We start from the raw sequence: 13,870 nt of genomic DNA, 5'->3' as shown, positions 1-13,870 counted from the left end.
AATTATTAATGAACTCAAAGAAAAAGATCAGTCACTATACGAAAGAATTGAAAAAGATGAATTTTGCTGTGAAAAATTTGAAAACGAGTCCGAACAATACAGTCGCAGAAATATTGTTCGAATCTTTGGCATTACGGACGATGACAACAGGCAGACCTCAGAAACAGTTTATCAAAAATTAATAGACACAATAAAAAGCAAATCAGATCTTGTTCTGCAGAAAGCAGATATTTACATCAGCCACATACTTGGAAAATACAAAGTCGGCAAGCATAGGCCAATTATAGTTAAATTTGTAAGACGCCAAACAAAAGTCGAACTTTTCAACAGGTCAAAACAACTGAAAGAACATAAGATTTATGTCAACGAAGATTTGACGAAAATGAACGCGGACATGTTGGCATCCTGTCGTGTAAAAGACAAGTCAAATGTTGAAAAAGCGTGGTCTTTTGAAGGAAACATTGGCGTGAAATATGCATCACAGGAATTCGCTACGCAATTGCAAGCAATTAAACTACTGCTATTGGTTAAATATTCCGTGACTGGAAAAGGATGAAACACATGCTCAGGATTTAAGCAAAAGCCAAGGATATCCAACTACATCTAAACAGCCATATAGTTCTATGCCCCAAACAATAATCCAGACCCCTACGTAGTATTCCAAACCAAGACTGTCTTATGCAGCCGCGGCCAAATGACCTATCACTTATTTTCAAAAAGAAAAAAAATATTGTTTTCACAAACAAGTGAATCGTTACGTGATTAAAGTTAATTCCCTTTGACCGATTTCTTCATCCTGTATGAAGAATGTGCTATATAAACAATAAACTAAAATGATGACAACGACGACGAAAATTGTAAAAAAAAATAATAATAGAAAAATAACAGAAAAAGCGTCACTTTATGTGAGTGATATCCCATATACAGCACATGTGCAAATTTTTAGTTTGTGGCGTACGTGCCAATTTTCCCGGGAGTATGACTTAAGATTATTTTTCGTTTAAGTTTGCCAGTATTTATTATTTGGTTCACAATGTTTAAAAAAGGACATCATACTGTTACAAAGAAAGATCTAGATAAAAGATCATTTTCAGTAACATAATATTTTAACCCGAATCAATTAAAGCGTGCAAATTAAAAAAAAACTAGCCATATCTCGAGTTATGGGGTTTTACTATAAATATATGGGGATGTGGCTCAGTGGTAGAGCGTTCGCTTTGCATGTGAAAGGCCCCGGGTTCGATCCCCGGCATCTCCATATTTTTTTAAAACGTTATATTTTATGCAATAAGTCGCGTTCAATTTACGTTTATAATTTAGTTTCACTGATAAATAGTAGACATATTATCATATAGCAATGTAGAAACGGAATTACTCTATCTTTAATTGCAATTTAATTGAATTCATTTTGTGACCACTGGATGTAGATGCATTTAATTGTGAAAATATGCATCGGTTTTTTTGCTCAATATACTGCAGTGTTTGCAGTCCATAGAACACATTATCGCACTCTTAAACGGGAAAAATACAAAACTATGAATGGCAAAAATATGAATGGCGATTTGATGTGATTTTCTTTTTTTTCATTTTTGGACTCGGAAAATGAAAACTGATCACGTGGTACAAAAACTGGAAGTTATTTGGTTACATTTTATAAGGTGTTTAATTAACAGTTGTTAACTAGCTGTTGTGGTGTCAAAATGAAGAAAGTGCTAAATTGTCGTTATGTACGTGCCCCAAAATGACGGGACTAGAAATAATTTTCTGGGGTTTGTTTGCCATTCAATAAGGAGTGGACCAAGAACTTGTGTGCAAAATTCAGAATATCCGCTTACATCATTTTTCATAAACAATCATCTTAATTGAGAGTAAATTGACCAAAAAATGAAACGCGCAACTCAAAGTTGGATAAGATAGGACCATCGATCTTTCCAAGCTATTTGGAAAATTTCCTGCATGAAATAACCGAGTCCCTAGCTATTTTATAAGCTTGCATACTTTCCTACAATCTTTAGCATGATTTAAACCACGTTTTGTGAATAAAGACATCTACCATATACTCACTCGACCAAAGAACAGGATTCAAAAACAAAAACGCTAATTCAGAATAAATATATAAAATTTGTTTATTTCAATATGGGTTATTTTCGAGATAGTCTTTATTAAGTTTATATTGTTCTATAATGTCCATGTACTGGAAATTTTCTGGGTTCTTGTGAAATGTTCGCACTAATGTGTACCTCTCTCCTGCCTCCTTCCCATAGTATAACGTCATCTGTTTCACAAGATTCAGCGCCTCGGACTTTTTCTGAAAAAGCAAAAAATCAATGAAAACCATGAATGGACTCATTAGTGAGGTTCTACTGTATATTGCATAGTTACAAAAAATTGTTGTGTCACACTACAATGTACCTGGAACCTAATATCTAAAATTACCATTTCATGTCACATATAAAACACAAAAGTAACACTATTTCATATGTTTCTAAAACAACACGGAAAATATATTTTGGTTACTTCCTAGCCTAACTGGTGGAGGTAGAACTCAGGTGCCTCTATGTGCATTATTTCTAGTGCAAAATTTCGCAAACTGGGTTAGATACTTTTGCTAAAATGGCTAGGAAAAGGGGTGAAGGATTATATGAATGCCAGAGCCAGTAACATGATATCATGATTAGCCGTCCGGTTAGCTCAATAGGTAGAGCACTGGACTGTGAATCGGCCAACCCGAGTTTGATTCCCAAATTGTGCAGGTCACTTTCATTGTGATTGATCATTAAATCCTTTCTACTGTCATTCGCACTGTACCTGCTCTGGCATGTACAGAAGTTTCAGTTCCTTGCGAAAGTGAAGGCAACTAGTACTGGTAAACTGCATGACAGCTTGCCCAGGAACGGTGCGGTGCCTGAACTGTGCTCTGGTAAATTCAATGTGGCTTACTGCCATGATCCTGAGTGAAAACTACCAATACCACCACCACCATGATATCATTATTCTTTGAGAAGTCTAAACAATATACAAAGTAAAAATATACTTACAATAATACTATCATCATATTCTCCTGCCATCAAAACTATTCCTGAAATTAAAGAATCAAAACTAAACTTTACATTTATAACATTTTGCTAGTTCAATAAAAGCAGGCCTCCACATTAGCGGTGGTCCATTGGTCCGAGACCACCTGATTTTGGCAAGGACCACCTAATTGTACAGGCAACTGGTCCATTAGACCACTTGAATTTTCCAAATGGTGCAGGGCTCATCTGGGAGAATGGTTATTTGGTCGTGTTCTATAATTGTTGTTTAAAACCATTTCTCCGATGTACAGGTATATGTTCATTCATCTCATTAGTTCAAAAAGATCTTAGGACATCCATAACTTTTAATTAATTCGCTAACAGTGTAGTTAAAAAAGTAGAAAATTATTTTAATAATTAAAGTATAAAATTCATTCAAATGCCTCTAGTACTGCATTGAATTTATAACATTGTATCTCTAAGGGATATCAGATCAACACATGAATAATGGTGCAAACAAAGGCAAAGGAAAAATTAAATATCTAGTAATCTTTGGCTACTTTTTTAAACGATCAGAGATCCATTTTTTTCTTATTTAAACTACTTTAAAAGGTTATAAATACTTTGTCAAAAAATAATAAATTTCAAGAAACAAGCATTTATAATAAATCTGTGAGGAAGATAAGCTCAATTATAATGTAGGAATTGTTCTGTTTATCAATAATATTTCATTGTTTCAAAGACAAGAATATAATAACTTAATAGTTTAATTAAAAATGTTAATCTATAAAAAGCAATTATTATTCTTATAAGATGTACCAGGAAACAGCAATGAGTATTTGAATAACAGTAAGGAAATAAGTCATTCACAAATGGTTTCACTATTCCCTAACTTGAGTTGCGGAAGAAGTCACTTAACCGAAGTATGAGTACTGTCATGTATTTTTTTTAATGAGATAGTAAATACTAAATAGGATTACAATGACCTGGGACATAATATATCGTATGTCCCAGCAATGACTTACTATCTGATTAGATTGAAATAGAAAAAAATATATTTTTTCTTCAGTTGTTATAAATCTAATAATAAATATGTCTCTGTCACCAATTTTAAGTGTAGTTCTTCTAAATCTGAAGTTTTCTTAAAAACAAATGAGTAAAAAAAAGATGGACCACCTGTGTTCAGAAAGGACCACCTGAAGTTGGATCCAGTGGTCCGGCATACCACCTGCTGTCGAGACCTGAAAAGGCATTATTACCCCTCACTTTTTTTCGTAATGCTAATTTCCCATAGGCCTCTTGGAGTTATTTTTACTGTTAATGCAAGTGTACCACATGACTAAGAATTTTGTACTGTTACATAGTTAACAGTATTTTTTAACAGTATAAAATCTGGTCACGTGGTCTATTTTCTAAATAAAATGAAATAAAATGGCCGCCATTTTTTTCTCGATTCATTTTTATTTTCAACGTTAAACCCCGATAGGACATCAATTTCTTGTCTGGAGTAACTATGACACTCATAAAATTTAGTTGTTTGCACCCTGGTGTGCTTTTCGCGTATAAAATATCTTTTTGTTGTATAGTCAAAAGTTTGCAATGTAAATAATTATGTGTCAAACTGGAACATGCAGACGATTTAAGCATATTTAACAATTTTAATCAGTGAAACGTTACTGATATGGTGGACAGACATAGGATATCATCGTTATTTTGTCAAAAACCATGCTAAGAATATTCTGGAAACAGAAGGAACAGATTTCACAGATCATAACCGTGTAAATGGGTTAGTGTTTTGTTTTCTAAATAAAACCTAGCTTATTGTATGTTTATGATTTGTAGATATCATCACTTGCTTAAAGAATAAAAGAAAAAGAAAACTTCTCAAGTAGGCCTAAAGTACACTTAAAACTTAAAATGTAAGGAAAGTTTAGTTATTGTTACTCTTGGTTTATTTTTGTTACAGTTAGATTTAGTTGACAATTTCAGATCATCACAGTATTTTTGTTCGGGGTAATAAAATAAATAACACATGGGTGTGTGGGTAACGGTAAAAATATCATCCCTCGTAAAAATACTGTTACCCTCGGCTACGCCTTGTGTAACAGTATTTTCCTCGGGATGATATTTTTACTGTTACCCACAAACCCATGTGTTTTTTATATATTGTCTGATACCCATGGTTGATTAAAATGTAAATGTTAATGGTTTCGGCCATGGGTATCTGATGATGATCAAAATGGTGCTCTGACTAAACTGTACCCATAACCTGCTGGAACTGAAAGTGATTACCTTTTGCCACCAGTAAAGAGCCAGGCAAGCCTGCACGGATCAGGCTCAATACCGTTGGCTTACCAACTTGAAATTTTCATTGAATTCCCTTAAATTGATAATAGGCAGTTCCAAAAATGGAAACTGGACATGTCCATTTATGAAATTCAGCAGGTTGAGATTTAATCCACGTTGCACCCTCAACATTAGTTTTTATTTTTCTATTCTATTCATTTGTTCAATATATTCTTACTTAACAAAACTCAGTCAACTACCTTTTTTACAATGTTTTTAAAGTCACTTTAAAACTGGAAAAGTCCTAAGACAACTGTTTAAGTTAAGTGGGAAAGGAAGGCCTAAAAAGCCCCTTGTTAATTGTTTCAGACTTTGAAAAGGACCATAAAAAACACTACTGCATCATGCTTACAAGAAAAAGTTCTATGGTCTAAGAGAAATTCTAATGAAATGAGGTCAATTCGAGTCATATAACATTGTATGCATCTGTTCTTTTATCAATCTTAACACTCAGTCAGAGTCCTCCCATTTTGTACGGATTATAGATTTAACATATCTGTATTCATTTTAGTATCTGATACTGATTATAATGACAGCTTATTTGAAGAGTTCTTAAGTCTGCTTCTTAGAACTAAATTAAAATGATGACCTATGACCTATCAGCGAACAGTATTGTGGCCTGAGTTAGGACACACATTAACCTAGCCCAACAGAAGTATAACCTTATGTGCTTTTCACAGATTTTTTTACAGCATATTGGCAAATTGCAACTTGTTCTGAGGGTAAAAGAAGGCTTGAACCTGCTTTCCGGACTTAAAAGGCAGACACCAATACCACTTGGCTACCTCTACCTTTTAAAGATAACATTCTCACACTAGTAAAGCCATGTACATACCTTTATCATCCTTGAGTTCAGGAAAATGGGCCACTGTCAGACAAGGGGGAGCACTCTCTTTGATAAGCTGGAAATAATTATGAAAAATAATAAGTATTAAAATTTATAGGATAAAAAATATGAATCATCTTGACAAACTGAATCAAAGTAGCTAAAATAAGTCTCAACAAAAGAAAAATTGTAAATAATTAAAAAAATATAAAAAAAATTGGCCACATTTTTTGAAAAATGATGACTTTTTTTCTGGCAACAGGGAACAATTCCCATACACCATACTGACTAAAGATTATGAAAAAACAACAACAACTGAAATGCAGACTGTTGCAGATGAAAAATACCTGATACATGGCTAATGGAGTGAAGTACACATCTTTTCCACTAAACTGACAGAGGTAAAACTCATAGCCATCTCCTTTAGGTAATGTGAATATAAACTGAAAAATAAATTTCCACATTATTATGTCAACTCATTAATATACAAATACTAAAGGCCCAGTTTGCACAAATCCTATAAGGTACATGTACATTGCATGTCCAATTTGTTTTATCAAAGTTTTGTCTAAATGTATATTTTTTCGTGACTCTATTTTCTCCTCCAGGGCTATATGAAATGATTATGTGTAAAAGTTGTGAGTTCCTTGTGGAGAAATAAAGTTATACATGTAAAATGTAGAGAAGTAAAGATTACTGGTTGATAAATGCTCTCCCTTGATTAGACGGTTACTGTTTAAAAATAACAGTTGACCAAACTAAACAACACAATAAATATCAAAACCTGGGAGCATATTCACAAAGAAATAAGCAGACTTAAATTTTGAAGATCAATACCATAATTTTGATAAAGAGCAATTATCTTATAACTTTAGATATTAAAGACAAACACAAGTATGTAATCTCTTGTAGCACATATTTCACCCTCTCTCTGCTGGAACCAAAAATGATTTGTCTTTGCCATCTGTATAGTGCCTGGCCAGTGTGGACATCTGTTCAGTCTGACCAGGCTCTATACTGATGGGTGACTAGCTTTAATTTTTCCTGTTGATATCCCCAAAACTGATAATGGACAGTTCCAAACATGGAAGATGCACAAGTGCCATTTTTGAAATTCAGCAGGTGAAGCATTGATGCTGCAATATATGCTTGCTATATTTAATATTTAATAAGTTTTTCTATAGACAAGAGATATCAGTAGGACAGTGTGCTTGACTATTCTCAGTGCTTATATTAAAACAAGAGCCTGGATAATGTAGAATTTTGTAAGTTCATAAATCGTCATAATACTGTCCAAATGTAAGAGTTATGGACCTTAGAAAGTGACCTCCTATTATGCTCTCAAATAAGTGTGTGAAGTGTCAACCCATTTCTTCAGTAGTTTTGAAAATACATGTACCAACTTGCATGCAAAAACTTAAAGAAAGTGTGACAGCAACACTGACACCTGAGTAAGTACAATAGATCTCCTTATTAGGACAAAACTCTATATTTGAAAAAGGTCCATGAAAACTTCAGGTCCATGATCTTTAAACTTGTAAGTTGTACTTCTTAAATTCTGGAGCTTTATCATGTATGAAAAAGGCCTGATTATGGTCTCAATGGCATAATTATAAACATATTTTTTGGTTTTTACTTACATGAGGGTTTAATGTTGATTTGGTTATAAGCTCATCATAGTGTTCTGCCTGAAAATAAAAAGTTTTGATGTAAATACCATGCACTAAATCCCTTGAAGATGCATTACATTACCATTCTATCAATCATGTTTAAAACCAAGATATCATCCCATTCTACTAGAATTTCTTCTGAAAGCTTGAAGGTTTTACTCTGGTGCTCTGATAAATCTAAAGAAAGGAGAAACTGTAATTTTCATCCAAATGCACATATGGAAACCTGTGGTCTTTTATGACAAATACAGTTCGGAGACAAACATATGACCTCAACCCTATCATAAATGGCAGCCAGTGAGCAAGGCAGACATGCAATAGAACAACCTGTAAATTCTTTCTTAATATGCAATACAGCACAGAAACACTAATATACTTGAAACAGGGGCATCCATTGCCTAGTGGTTAATGTTGCAGAAACTGGATCACTTACCCCTTAGTTACTAGTTTGGGTCTGAAGCAAAATAAGAATTCTTTTATGGGAGGAAGCTATCTGACTACATGGGTTCAGATCCCTACCAAGCGCAAGCCAGTGTTTCCTTGAGCAACAAACTTTACTCTCATTGCTTAGTACTGGTTGGTTCCAGGAACAAATACAAGAGAGTTTCTATGACCTTACAGCTTCCTTCCTACATAATCAAACTAAACTTATTCTGTATTTACTAACTACTTGTATAAAGGTCCCTGCTCCTGTTTCAAAAAATGCACAGAAAATTATCCTTTATCAGAGGTCATCCCCTACCAGTAAAGCAAAACAGTGACCAACCATACCAACCAACTTTCACAGTATAACCCGATAAAAGTTAGGAAAAATATTTATTTTTTAAAGACTTACTGGAAATACTGCAAATATACAGTCCTTTGCAAGATGATATTCCTGCCACAACTGAAACATAAAAACAATGTATGTCATTAAACTCCACATAACAATATCTTATCACATTAAAATACACACACCACACATCTCTCCTGACCTTGACCTTTGACCTCTAAGTGGGTCTTGCCTGTAGAGCTCATTAAGGCAGATCCACCTGTGAAGTGGAGGCTGTGTGGCAGGGAAGACTTCTAAGTTATGGTAAAAGTTTAAATGCTGTAACAAAGAATAGATAAAGGGATAGACAAAAAACAATATACGCTACCTATCTATTGATCCTGTAGACAGATAGACAGGCAAAAATACAGGAAGACAGGATAAACATTATGCTCTCTGATTGATCTGTGATAGGGAATAAAATATCAAATATCAAAATTATATATATATATTTACCTGAGTAACTGCTTTAGCATCTAGATCTTTGACTAATTCTAGCTTCATTATTTCATCCAAACTCTGTAAAATATAAACAAACAAAAATATTAGGGATGGCAACGAATACCAAAATCAATACTCGAGTACTCGGTCATTTTTCCGATCGAGTACTCGGTTACTCGGATAATTGCCAGTGATCTTCAAAGTTTATCACACAATATCAACACCGTCCGCATGCTACTTTCGTTTTCTATTTAAATTCATAGAATTCTGTAGATAGTAAATAGGACTGCACGGGAGACAAATTAATTATAATTAAATCAACAACATAATATTTTACAACGTTTTGATTTATGCAATATCAAGTTTGAAACATGTATAACAGTTCATATATCTTTTTTCTTCTTGAAATAATATAGACTGATCGGCGGCAACAAAAGTTTTACCTGGTCTAAATACAAGTTACCTTTATTCGTACATTCATGATAGCAATCGGCCCTTTGTTGTTTTCAAAACAGTTACTTCGGCTACACAATTAAAGGTAATTAAATATCATAAGAGGCTGGATGACATAAGCGACACAGGTGCGCGTGTCAAACTGTTGATCGCCTTGTTAAATTTATGATACCATTTTCGCACCTCTGCAAGGATGTTTTGATTGCATTTAACGTGTATTTATGAAGATACATGCTAATCTCCGAATTTCTGAACTAATTGGATATACCAATCTTTCTAAATCGCAAAAAAATAGAAAATATATATTTTTCCGAGTAATCGAATATCAGTTTTGTTAACCGATATTCGGACGTTCGATCGAGTACTCGGTTAACCGGTTACTCGTTGCCATCCCTAAAAAATATATATCGTAAAAAAGCTTTATTATTTGCTATCACTAGCCCTTACCCTGCGTAAGCCCAAAGTGATTAGCATACAATGCCAGTATAGAGCTAGACCAGCCTGCACAAGTGTGCCTTCTGACCACAGTCATTACTATTGGCTGATCAAATTTTCATCCTGACATCCCCAAATTTGAAAATGGACAGTCCCAAAACTGGAAGTTGCAAAATTATATAAAGAAATTCAGCCTACAAAACATAGATCTTTTTATTCTTGTTTATAGTGATATTAAATAACAAATTTAAAATCTTGCCTTTGGTGGCCATGTCTTCGGACCACTAAATCCAGGTATGTCTTTTCTAGGGGCAGGTTCTGTCCTCTGGGATGGCGGTTTCTCGGGTGTGACTTGTTTCTTAGGTTTTAGCTTCTCTCTCATCTCCTGTAACCTAGACTCATATTCCTCAGGATTTTCTCTACAAGAAATGAAAATTTCTTAACAATGTTTCTTGTTTGAGAAAAACAAATCAACAAAGTCAATGATTAATCAACATAGAAACAGAAAAAATAGCTTAATCGGGGAAATCCGGATCACATTGAAGGCCAAACAAATACAGTGGCAATCAATAATAATTCATTGCAAGAAATAATTCAAGTAAATCTAAATATGAGTCAGATTCATGGATTTCTTAGTAACTATATTTACTTAGTGACAAAGTTTAAAGAAAATGGTCTATATCTTAGATCTGTTGTACATTGATAGTATTTAGTATAATAAGTGACAACAAACTGCAAAAAAAATGTTGTAGGATACATGGTCCCAAGTAACATATAACTATATAGCAGATAATAAAGTGTTCTAGAACAAAATTGAGAGGTATTCCTATGGTATACAGACATTATTCGCCCCCCCCCACCCCCAGGACATTTGTCCCCACTCTAAAACAGCACCATTGGACAATACTAAGAATAATGTATTCATTTATGCATAATCAACATACCTTCAAAGACAAAATAAACATGGTTAAAGGAAGGTAATATGTAAACGTATCAAAGGTTACATATTTTATGAAGGGGGGGGGGATATCCTGGTTGATGAGTGGGGTTGGCAAATGTCATAATGAACATATTATTTTTATATAAGAAGTATCAATTTTTTAATAGATAAACTTACTCTTGCATGTGTTTTAACTTTTCTTTGTATCTATTGAAGAAAGGATTACTACTGATATCATCTGGTTTACTTGATGAAAATTGCCTACAATAGAGTTTACATTGTTTAAGAAATATAATTTTCAAAAGTAAAGCATATTTTTAACTATATACAAAGACGTAGTAATGCACCAGTTCATTGTTACCCTGCCAATCTCTACAGGTGCAGTGCAGGGATAAGTGGGGAGTAAAGAGTCCAGTATTTACCTTTTGTCCTTCCTGTACTGTGGGGTCAAAGTGGTGTTTTTGCTTTAGCACTGAAATAGCTGGTCGTGTGTCTATTTTGCATAGCAACGCCTTTAAGCAATATGTTCAGCCTTGCAAAGCAAGGCTATTTTAGCAGGAATATGATCTGGCTGTCCCCACAAGGCAGGGCCTTTATTAAGGGACTGGCAATTCAAAGTCAAAGTCCCCACTGTTCTCCAAGCATTTGTTTTGGTACTGAATTCCCTTAAATCCTATAAGATTGATCCAAATTTGAAGCATACAAAGGTTATCTTGAATCAAACAGTTGAGTATTTACACGGTAAGTGAGTGTTTCAGCTTTATGTCAGACCATCAGCACTATAATGCTTAGCCTGCTTACGGTAACATTTACATTTGTACATATACATCCAGTTCAAACCAAGGGTTAAAAATAATCAATAAGTTATAAAGGCAGAATAATATGCTTAGTTAACAAAATATAAATGGTTCATCATTCAAATAATATATCATTGATGAAATTTTATTAAGTCCTTCTCCAATAAACTTAAAATTTTTAAATCCTCAAAATCTAAAAATTTACTAAATATTGTTTAGTTTTCATTTGATACCGGCTATAAGATGTTAGTTTTTGTAACCTTAACAGTTACTTACATTTTGTACAGGTAATACCTTAAAACAAAGTGTATCCTTACAAAATTTGGCAAGAAAGTATAACTTTGCATTTTCTTTTGTCATTTTATGCAGCAGCAAAAATCAGAGGCCCTTTATTACATGTAGAATGATAAAAATATTTTGATACCTTGACCATCTTTGACCACATTTTCCATTACATGTTATGGCAGTCGTCGCTGGATATCTATGATGTAAAATTTGTCTACTGAACTGTGATGGTATTCGTTTCCAACATGACAAACATACTCGTAACAAATCAGCTTGTGGCATCATACTTGTGTCGTATCGGTAATTCATGCATATATTCTTTCTAAAAGCTGAAACAATCAACAAAAGTTCAAAATAGACAGTCATAAAATTTATATTCACATAAATATTTTATACATTATTTGCCACAATACAAATTCGCCACAGTATGATTGTAACAATACTTTTGTAAGTAAGTGTGTCTGGTACCAACAATACATGCTGTGCAACATTCCTTTAAGGTTTCATGACTCTTGATCAAATACTTTTTCAGTTACATGCGACACAAGTTGAAAATTGAAAATTTTTAATAATTCAAGGGCAATAACTAAAAATACTCAATATATATCCACACAAAAATACCCAGGTGCACAACTACACATGCTGAGCAACATTCTTGTAAGGTTTCATGACTCTAGGTCAAATACTTTTTTAGTTACGTGTGATACAAGTTGAAAATTGGAAATTTGTACTAAGTCAAGGGGCAATAACTCTAAAAATACTATAAGTATCCACACGAAAATACCCAGGTGCACAACTACACATGCTGAGCAACATTCTTGTAAGGTTTCATAACTCTAGGTCAAACACATTTTGAGTTATGTGCGACACAAGTTGAAAATTGCAATTTTTTTTCTAATTCAAGGGCAATAACTCACTAAAAATATCCACACGAAAGTACCCAGGTGCACAACTACACATGCTGAGCAACATTCCTGTAAGGTTTCATGAATATAGGTCAATTACTTTTTGAGCTACCTGCGGCACAAGAAGAGAACATACGGACTGAAGGACGGATGAACTGACAAGGGTAAATCTAAATGCCCTCCCCCCCCTTTAGTGGGGGCAGAAAAATTAATTGTATGGAAAAAATGTTTGCATACAAATATATTGGAATTGTCGCTATTTTGTGCATTATTTTTATCATCAGAGTGTCGAGATGATTACTTACTAGTAACTTAGCAATGTTTTGATATATTAGAAAAAAGAATTTTTTTGGGTATAAATAATGACTATGTATACATAGATTTTGGCGTATGTCTGTGATATAAATTGCAGTGCCAGTGTCTTTTAAGATATCAGTGATAATTAGAATTTTAGAAACATTTTTGAACAACTGTCCCGCAAATTAGTCTAGAAATTATAGGATGTCTGCTTTGTGGACAGGCAAAGTGGAGGGACTTTTAAAAAGGACTTTTTCATTGTTATTGAGCCGTTGTTTTTTTAACAGGGTCATTTAAGCACATCAAGACCCAGATTGAAACATCCTAAAAGTTATGAAATGGGTGGGGTTCAGTCGCGGAAACACATTACAAAATCAATTAACTTTGCGATTATCAAACCGTTTTGTAAAATTTACTTGTAACGACAAAATTTTGTGTCAAAATCATAACAATAATTGCTAATCAATGTAAAAAACGTGTTTCATACGTAAAGATAGTAATGAAAACACTTATTTCATGCCGAGAAGGTCGCATTTACTTTCGGAAAGTCGTAAAAATCAAATTTTTTAAGATCATCATTTTACCGATGTAAGATTACAAATAGATATTTATCTGAATAAGTTTTTAAATATTGATCGAAGATTATA

At 33.7% G+C, this 13,870-nt stretch overlaps 1 protein-coding gene and 1 non-coding gene across 2 annotated transcripts; one reads left to right on the top strand and one right to left on the bottom strand.

The window, feature by feature from the left end:
• The first annotated feature begins 1,186 nt into the window (after positions 1-1,186).
• On the top strand, positions 1,187-1,258 carry Trnaa-ugc (transfer RNA alanine (anticodon UGC)). Its single transcript has one exon. It is a non-coding gene; the product is annotated as a tRNA-Ala (tRNA).
• Positions 1,259-2,108: 850 nt separating this feature from the next.
• On the bottom strand, positions 2,109-13,801 carry LOC132719652 (ATP synthase mitochondrial F1 complex assembly factor 1-like). Its single transcript, XM_060703460.1, has 11 exons — positions 13,711-13,801; positions 12,161-12,350; positions 11,117-11,200; positions 10,259-10,418; positions 9,127-9,189; positions 8,695-8,745; positions 7,830-7,877; positions 6,537-6,632; positions 6,199-6,265; positions 3,039-3,079; positions 2,109-2,308 (listed from the first exon to the last, which is right to left on the bottom strand). Exons 2-11 carry the CDS (start codon positions 12,328-12,330, stop codon positions 2,132-2,134), a joined length of 957 nt encoding a protein of 318 aa, XP_060559443.1. The 5' UTR covers positions 12,331-12,350; positions 13,711-13,801; the 3' UTR covers positions 2,109-2,131.
• Between the last annotated feature and the right edge of the window lie 69 nt (positions 13,802-13,870).

Source organism: Ruditapes philippinarum, unplaced genomic scaffold (assembly GCF_026571515.1).
Source record: "Ruditapes philippinarum isolate M1 unplaced genomic scaffold, ASM2657151v2 ctg3707_1_1_1_1, whole genome shotgun sequence".
Lineage (NCBI taxonomy): Eukaryota > Metazoa > Mollusca > Bivalvia > Venerida > Veneridae > Ruditapes > Ruditapes philippinarum.
The sequence above is the reverse complement of the archived record's forward strand: the minus strand, read 5'-3'. Positions and strand labels throughout refer to the sequence as shown.